Raw genomic sequence first — 9773 nt, forward strand, 5'->3', positions numbered from 1 at the left:
CAACTGTTGGTCGGGTCTATTGATAAACAAAATTCTCATACAATCTAATCTACCACGTGGCAAATATATAAGTGTATACATGAGAAGTTCTCCTACACACTTATTAGTCTAGCTAGGAACATTTTTATTTTGATGAAAGATATAGATCATGAGAAGACAAATGAGAAAACTTCAACTATGGAAAACATGGTCAACGTTAAAACATTTCATACGTTTCTCTTTGAAAATAGATAGGTCATATACTATTTATTGATAAATAGGATGCAACATTAATCCATAAAATTATCTCTAGTGATTAAAATTGACATCTTCATAAACATTAATAACCATTTTCTCTTGGTTAATGACCAAATTAAGGTCTAAAGGATTTGAATTTGAAATAAAATGTTCTAAAAAAGACTTGAAATTTCAAGAGTCCAATTTCATCTCACATAAGATATTTTAAGATAATCTAAACATTAATTAGCTCAAATCCAAATCTGATACAAAATCAAACCCGTGCATACAAACTCATGTTTTCAGTCATTAATGTATGCTAGCTCATGCACCCTTGTGTAGTCTCTAGATTAATTTCCAAATATCTATTTTTACTACTATGTGAACTGTGTTTCGACTAAAACTTGATACATAAGTTAGGGACCTTGAGATCTACAAGTGCATAAAATTTAGGTCCCATCCAATCTACTAGGTGGTAGAAACTTGGGCAATCCTAACTTACGTGTATCAGGATTGAAGAAAGAGAAAATATTTTGATTATTTTTGTTTGTCAGTTTCCCATGACGACTTTAGATATATTGATGAATTTTAAATACATTCGTCAATTCATTTACAAGTATTCATGTTTTTATTTTCCTCATCTCTTGAAAGGCTCTAAGCTCTCTTCTTCTTCTTTTTTTTCTCTTTTTTTTTTTTTTTGAAAAAGGGAGGGGGATTGCAAAAAAAATATTTTGTTTTCAGCATAGAGATGCAAAAAATTATAGTTATCCTACTTGCACCCAAGGCAAATAACAAAGTTCTTCTTCTAACCAATTAATTGGTAGGCCTGCAATTACCAAAGAAATTAATTAAGTCAAAAGTTATTGACTCAATCAAACAATTATGCCCATATTGCATATGATCGATGTAATAAATAAGATTAGGATTCTCTTTGATCATATCGAAAAAATGGTCAAATAAGAAAGGTCATATGGTTAGGGTCATTTGTTCGACTCACTTGTGTAAGGAATGAGACTGTTGTGTTGCTCATGACAAAACATGACCTTTCTTAGTTGATGGACTTGGCAATCAATATTTGACTCTCTCTCTCTCTCTCTCTCTCTCTCTCTCTCTCTTAAAAGAATTATGGGTTAGAAGTCTTTTCTTTTCTCTTTAGGCAAGCTTATATATTAAGTTTCAACTCTCTCAACTTTGAATGGACCAAGTAACTGCACAAATTTGAAGACTAGTTGTAGGACCCAACTTCATGCAGATAGAAAGACTAGGATTGGACCTAAGGTACGGCTCTTTCCCTTCGACAGAACCTTTACGCTCTATATTGCTACCATTTGAGCTAAACAGGTTGCGAGTTTTTTTTCCATTATTATTATTATTATTAGCTAGAACTCCCTCCCTCATTTTACTCTTACATTTGGTGGACATGTTATCCTCTTCACCATCTATCTATGCACAAAATTTAAATCTAATTAATGGAATGTCCACCATTCGCCGTTGTTATCTTGCATATAAAATTATTATTTGGGAAACAGTTTTCTGTCCAAGAGTGTGGCCTACGCCAGCACTCTCATGTGTCTATCTCTCTCCTCCTTAAAGCAAGGGGTTAGAGCTGTCTTTTCATATGGGGGAGGAGAGAAATAGACTCATGGGAGTGTTGATATAGGCCATACTCCCGGACAGAGAACTTTCTCCCTTATTATTATAATAAGCATTTAAGATGTGACTTTGAAACTGAGTTGAGTTGATTACTTTATGTTCATTCACCTTTCTATGAAATTTCTATTAATCTCCAATGAATTATATCATCAAATCTTATGGGTCGGAAAGATAAGTTGACCATGATTTGCTTAATTCAATTCATTGGTTTTTGTATGTTTTAAGCCTCTCTTGTTTTTCCATTGCAATCTTTAAGGTATATTTAGTTACTACTTTAGTAGACTTGTTTACTGTACTCCTAAGTCTAATCCAAGTTTTACTAGGGAGTTGCATTGGATGTGGATTTAAGTGCATGGGTTCCTAGTCAACTATGGATATTAATCTAGGGGAGGGGAGGGGGATCACAGCTAGATTGGGTGGCCGTTGCACTAATGTGGGGGTTGGGTCAATGAAAGTGTTCACAGGGGCATCCAACAAGAGTGGTATTTTCATTTAACGGGAAGCAGGGCAGTCATTTCACACTTCTTGTGTCTAGACGCAAACACCACACAGCTTGACAGCCTTCTTGTTTTTTTAAAGTTAGAGTAGGATTTTAAAATGCCACATTAGCACTTTCCTACCCCAACTTACATCCCCGTCAAACAAATACGCCTTTGTTCAACAATGAAAATAACCAAATCTTGAAGTGATAAATTGAAAAGATCATATATTTTACTAAAAAAATTGGTATGATAAATGCTTTTAAGATGGGGCGATTACCACATGCGATCATATATATTTATGCAATTATAATTGGTGGACAAATGAAATTACTCTAATACTCCCTAAGAATGTTTATATTAAAGAAATTGGACGTACTGTCTATTATTGTCTTTTACTCTGTTTTTTTTTCCATCTATATATATATATTAAAATGGTCACGCGGTGGTTGGAGAGAAAGTGGGTGGGTGAGGGTGTGGTATAAGAGAGAATAATTAGGGGAGATCTTGCGCAAGGGAGAAAAGAGTATATAAATGAAGTATGAGAGGGAGACTGGGTGGGGACTGGTATGTTTTTTTGTCTGAGAGGGAAAGAAAACAAAAGGTAGAGAGGGAGAGAGAGAGATGTGAGCCGGACCGAATGAATTAATATTATAAATAATCAGAACACAATTTGTACTTCTATGGCAAAGTATATTTAGTTAGCCATTACATAAATTTATTAGATTGGCCCAAATTAAAATGGGTTATGTAGTATGTCCGATGGGGGGCCATGTTTTATGGATAGATAGACTTGATAGGTCTTTTGTTCACATGTCAAATTTCATTATAAATGAAATCTGTCAAACGATAAAAAAAGAAAAAAAAATTAGGTAATTATTATTAATTGAGTATAGAATTTTGAGAATATAGAATTATTAAGAATACCCATCGCAATTGGAGTTCTATAAACCTACATGGACATGAATAGGGGATAGTATACCATAAATGAGAGTATATAGTTGAATTTGAATCTTGATTTTGACAAAATGGCTCTGGCTAGATTGTACACGTACTTTTCATTCAACAATTGAATACACTTTCCATTCAACAATCGAATTACAACACCATTTTTTCATGTGACATAATTAGGTGGACCACTAAGATTAAATAAGTTTTTATTCATATTGGACAATGAACTAGTAATTTCTCAAAAGATAAAATAAAAAAATAAAAAAAATAAAAAAGAAAAAAAGAAAAAGAAAACTACAAGAAAAGACTACAAAGCACTACAAACATCCAAAATAAAGCTTGATTCTCCTTGCTAAGAGGAGAATCAAACCAATGATTTCAGTACTTAGATAAAAATAAAAAAATTAAAAGAATGTTAATCCAAAAAAAAAAAACCTTTTTGAGAATTTCATTGTTTGTTTAAGATTACAGATATCCATCATCCAATATTTGCTTAAATTTTTATTTTTATTTTTTTTTATAAGAATAATTGCCAAAAATGAAACGAATGAAAATTTCTTTCTTTCTTTTTTTAATATTTTGATAAACACACAGACCACACGTCGGTACCCAAAAGTTTAACCGACTTTCCTTCTCTTGTTGTTCACGTTTCTTAGATCACACTTGGGTTTTATTCATCTTTTCCATTAACTCATCAGAATTTTTGACATGAGACGACATTGACTTTAGTCGACTCACTTGTCCCACAAATAATTCGAGTGTGTGTGGATGTAGGGTTCATACTAACATCTTATCTTCTTTTGATCATGGATTTAGATAACGGTATCATCACTCAAATCAGATTATTCCATCTCAAAGAAACACCATTTAAAAAATAAAATGGGAGAAAGAATGCTATTTGGACGTGTGCAATGCGCTATCCCTACACCTAGACATAAGGGCGTGTGAAATGATCGACCACTGTATTCCAGGGAATTTTAGCCTTTCTAGGAGGTTTGGTGGTCATTTAGTGTATCCCTATGTTTGAACGTAGGGGCAGTACACCGCACGTACCCCAGGTAGCGTCCCCCCTCCCCCTCCCCCAAGAAAAAAAATTCCTACTTATACCTATGACCATGTATAAAAAATAAACATGAATTACCCACTCTGAATTGAAGTGCAAAATTAGACCTGAAGGCCCCAAAACCAATCAATGATCCAGCATACACGATTTTAGGAATCCGTATTGAATCGGCTGTATTGATGCTTGACAGATAGAGGTCAGTTGATACGGTATGGATATGATATTTTTTATATGAAATAATGGTGTTTTGATATTAAATTCAACCGATACAATCTGATAAATAGGGTGTCGATATCGGTATCATCGATGACCGATTATGTCAGCATTACGGTGAACTAAATCCATGCAAAAATCAAGTAAGATTGATCCTATATATAATCAAAACTTAATACCGCTATCATAGAAGTAGCCCATAGGTTAATACATCTTAATCAGAGAGGTTTTACCCCCAACTTGCTTAGAAACGTTGTTTAGTTGGGTGGCAGGAAGGTTTGCTGACTAAGTTGGTGGTTAGTTCCTAATTATTCCCTTCCCCCCCCCCCCCTTCAACGATTTTTCGCTAATGATCCATGCCGGCCTCTAATAGGCCAACAGACATATCAATTAGATCCGATCCAATAATCAAAATTTATATACAGCCTTCTTTTTAGAAGAAGTAGCCCATAGGTTAGTATGTCTTAATCAAACAACTTTTACCCCTAACTTGCTTAGACAAGTTGTTTAGTTGGGTGGAGGAAGGTTTGCTTACTAAGTTAATTTGTAGTTAGTTCCTAGCTAATTCCTTCCCCCCCCCTTGACGGCTTTTCTTTCAGCTAGGAAATGGGTTGATGATTTGGATAAGTCATGTGGGTCTCTCTCTCATTGTGCTTAGTGGATAGGGGCCCACCACTCGCAGATGAACTTTATTGTTTGTTTAGCCCTATATATTTTGCCAATTGGCAAAATCTATTTAAGCTGAAATTTGAAATATGAGGAGGACCTTAGTCGATCTACCTATTCACAAAATTTGCACCCATCCGAACTGTCATGTGTACCGTGCAGCAACCAAAAACTCGGAATTAAATATATTCTGACATCTTGCAAATATGCGAAAAACAAAAAACACTCTAATGAGCATAGTACATAAAAATATTAATGTTGTGTAATTAAAACATAAATTTTCATATGGATTTTTTTTTTCCCCCTCTTTTATCCGAATCATATGGGGATCCATCCATGTGGATTAAACCATTCCTCATGCCTCCAGCCTCCATTGGTGTGGCATGGGAGATTCTCTCCACACTAGCATCGTAGGAAATCGATAAGTTCAAGTTATTATATGCATATAAAAATTGAAAACTAATAGAGCTTTTAAATTAGTGATTTCCTTATTGATAGGGCTATAAATGGATCGGATTCGGTTCGGATAGTGCTATATCCGTATCCGCATCCGATTAGCTATCGGATGGATTCGAATAGTGCTAAATGGATACGGACATGAATACGGATCGAATATTTTATCCGTTTACATGTAAATATAGCTTTTTCGGATAGCTATAGCCTATCTGTATCCTCATCCGTTTAGCTTTCGAACGGATGAGGATAGTGCTAAACGGATACGGAAACGGATTTCGGCTATTCATTTACACCCCTACTTATTGATACCTTTTAAGTTAACAGTCAAATAATTAATTACTTTATTTTTATTTTTTTGAATGACGATAAATCATCATGTCATTTCACATGCATATTCAAAAATGTACAAGACAAAAACAAAGTTTGATGATAACATAAAAACCACTTTCAAATTAACATGAAAAGAGTTAATCAAAAGAAGGTGTCAAGTTCTAAATACAACCATATAGGTGTCATTTAGACATTAATTCTCTTTAAAATAAGAAAGAAATCACATTAAAAATTATGAATTGGAAAATTAGAAGCAAGGTTACAGGTATTGGGTATCAGAAGCCGTATCGGTCTCTGCCCATATTGATAAGAATACATCCATATTGGTTTGGCATAGGGCTGGACTGATACATATCGGCCAAGACAACACCGATACGTACCTTTTTCTATGCTTGGAAGAAGAGAGATGCTTAATTAAGAAAGACAATCAATCATATGCTTCCTAATTGGATCCTTAATAGCGATGAAGTCCTTGATTAATATGTAAACCCCAATTACGGTTTTGGTTTCAAGTCTGCAGAGTAAGTGGTCCATATATATCCAGTAGCTAGGTAGTGATCCTGAGTCGTGACTACAGATCCCACACCCAGGGAATATGAGGATATATAGTTAAACAAGTGGAGCATGAGAAGAGGGAAATCTCATCCACATGAACCCTACCACTTAAGCAGCACCACCTCACAATCTCATTTGTAATATCCATACCCATTTTCTGTTTTATGTTTTCTTGGTGAATTAATTGGAATCTCCAATATTGTCCAAAATTAAGGAGAAAAAAAAATCTTAAATGTACTGCAAAGGAATTCTTTTGTATCTCTTCGAATCCTTCTTCAAGTAAAGAATAGAGTAGTAGATCAGAACAGAGTAATACAGGGAAGAAGAAGAAGACCAGAGAGATCGATCGAAATGGCGTTGGAGACTTGTTTTCAAGTTAGCACCATGAGTAGATCAGCAGCTTCATGTTGTGTTCATCTAAAAAAGAAAAATGCTCATCATCATCACCACTACTCATTTGTCTCCAACAACAAGGAGAAGTTCAATTTGCCAACATGTAAGGGATTGAAGAACCTCTCTGCAACAATCTCTGGTTTATCATCATCACCCTCTTCTACTTCTTGGCCTTCCTCCTCTTTTTTATCTCCTTCTGTGGTGGATCACAGATGCCTCAGATCCCGCATTGTCTGCAAAGCCCGAGAAGCCGTCGATGAAGGTAAAAGTGTTGTTCTCGATCATCTCTTCCAATATTTCATCATTTCCTAGTCGATCCTTTGGTTGAAGCCTGAAGGTTGGTTGCTAATTAATTAAGAGGGTAATGTAATGTGTAGTAAGTAGTATCTTACAGTGCTATTATATATATTTATTTGATCGATTAAACCATATATAGTAACCTAAATCCCCAAATTAAAACATGATCTGCATGCAAAATCTAGCTAATTAAACTGATATATAGATAGACATCGATAATCAGATTGGACATTTTGAATTTCCTTTTAGAAAAATGAAATTTGCAATTAATTAATTAAAGCCCTGTATTCCTGCCTGACTAGATCGATCATAACTAACCAAAATAATGTAGTCGATCTGGGAATCCACATGCAGTTGTGGTGGTGACAGAAACAAGCTGGGAAAATGAAGTGATTGCAAGTGAGAGGCCAGCTTTGGTGGAGTTCTGGGCACCTTGGTGTGGACCTTGTCGGATGATTGCACCAGTGATTGAGGACTTGGCCAAAACATATGCCGGAAAGATTGTTTGTTACAAGGTCAACACTGATGATTGTCCCAACATTGCCACTAAGTATGGTATCCGGAGCATCCCAACCGTCTTATTCTTCAAGAATGGTGAGAAGAAAGAGAGTGTTATTGGTGCTGTGCCACTCTCTACCTTAACTGCTGCTATAGAGAAATATTTGGATTCATGAGAACATGAACATGGATTAGATTAATTATAAACCCTCTCTCTCTCCTTTTCTCTCATATATATGTATGCTGGAAAACAATTATAAAATCATCTCAACTATTGTAATCCATCATGATTCTCTTTAATTTCTTCCTCTGTATCTGTAATTAATTACAATGATCGAATTGAAGTACTCCTGTACGTGGTTATCTTAATTTGGAAGAAATTAAAGCTCTGAAAATTTGTAGTGTTATATAATGTTTTGTCATTTATACATTAACTTTGTTGATTAAATCTGCAGCAATAACTGGTCTCCCTCCAGACTCCAGAGGCCTTAATTCTTCACCCATTAATTGGTTCCTTGCAGTTTGCACTTGCTATAGCAATGGAACCAGTTTACCTCTCAGCTTTTGTTGTCATTCAATTTAATTTAAACCTCTTCTTTCATCAATGCTAATATGGCCATTTCTTTGGCAACAAAGGAATTCCTCAAAGGTAAAACCGTCAACCCCACTTCACTTATTTTTGTGGAAGAGTAACCGAAAGGTAACATATATTAATTACTACACTTTTGATCTACAGGAACACCTTCTGACCTGACTATTTTTTTTTATGCTCTCTGCATTGTTGAAAATGGGAAAGGCAATAATCCTTACCCCCCTAGAATCGACCTTTAGATCTGAAAACTCAGTGATCCGGTGTCCAAAAACCTAGAATCGTCCATGTCGAATCAGCTGGAATAGGGATTCCTCGCAGCCAATTCCAATCCAAATCAGCTGACATTTTTTTTGGGTGGGGTTTCAAATGCCCCTCCTCAAATTGCCCAAACATACAAATGCACCCCTGAAAGTTTACTAATTCCAAATGCATACCTATTTTCCAAACTTTGTAACCAAATTGCCCTAATCTTTCCCGAATTGTTTAGGGTTTGAAACTGTAAAGTGTGTAAAAACACGTCAAGTTACTTTAATGATCACCTCAATAAATACTGTTCCAGCATTTCAACTAATACATTTGGTAGTCAACCTTTCTAACAAAGAAGAACCAAAGAGAAACGATTAATGAGTTCCTGTGAAACCAGCCCAATGAAATTAGGGATTGAGACATGGTCTACAAGGCAAGGAGGAGGGTATAACAGCAAACAACAAACTCTCATCCCAGACCTACTTGGCAAAATACAGAAAGGGAAAGGGAAACATGGGAGGGAGAAAAAGAACGTACACAGAATCAAACATGGGAAACACCCTGTCCTTCTTAAATTTGTATCGCAATAAATCGAAGCTCGATGAGCGACTCCATCTCCCTTCTCCAATGATACGCTTTGCTCAATGCTGCTTACAGACGACAATGAATCATCCTCCACATCAAGCAAAGCAATATCTTGGTGTTTTATAAGACCTTAGACTTATTGAACAAAGTCTTGCTTAACTGATCATATTCTATCTCAACCGCAATCCGATTGACCTGATTCTTTAACCAAAGTAAAACTGACTTGATGGGCTACACTTTTCATGCTATCAACTTAACTGATGTTCAATGCACATATCTTGAAATTGAACTACAAACTAATGAATCTACTGACAAGAATTTCTAAAACAAAGAATGTCAACTTCAGTTGAACATTCACTATTACGGGAATATGTTGGCTGTGTCAACAATGACGAACAACACTCGCCCAAATAAAAAAAAATGATGACCACACCATAGTCAAGCCACATTGTTCCACAAGATTTTTGAATTTTTTTTTTTTTTTTTTGAACGTAGGAATTTAGAATTATATTTTGGATGATATGTATTGGAACTTGTAATGGGTTTTGGAATATATTCTAGCACTCAAAAGGCGTTTGAT

At 35.3% G+C, this 9773-nt stretch overlaps 1 protein-coding gene across 1 annotated transcript; it reads left to right on the plus strand.

Annotated features, from left to right (window-relative positions):
- Window positions 1-6925: 6925 nt before the first annotated feature.
- LOC122639810 (thioredoxin M-type, chloroplastic-like) lies at window positions 6926-7962 on the plus strand. The gene is made up of 2 exons (XM_043832800.1): window positions 6926-7237; window positions 7627-7962. The coding sequence occupies exons 1-2, from the start codon at window positions 6934-6936 to the stop codon at window positions 7944-7946; spliced, it is 624 nt and encodes a 207-aa protein (XP_043688735.1). The 5' UTR covers window positions 6926-6933; the 3' UTR covers window positions 7947-7962.
- The last annotated feature ends 1811 nt before the right edge of the window (window positions 7963-9773 follow it).

The sequence above is a fragment of the Telopea speciosissima genome, chromosome 1, assembly GCF_018873765.1.
Source record: "Telopea speciosissima isolate NSW1024214 ecotype Mountain lineage chromosome 1, Tspe_v1, whole genome shotgun sequence".
NCBI classification, from domain to species: Eukaryota; Viridiplantae; Streptophyta; class Magnoliopsida; order Proteales; family Proteaceae; genus Telopea; species Telopea speciosissima.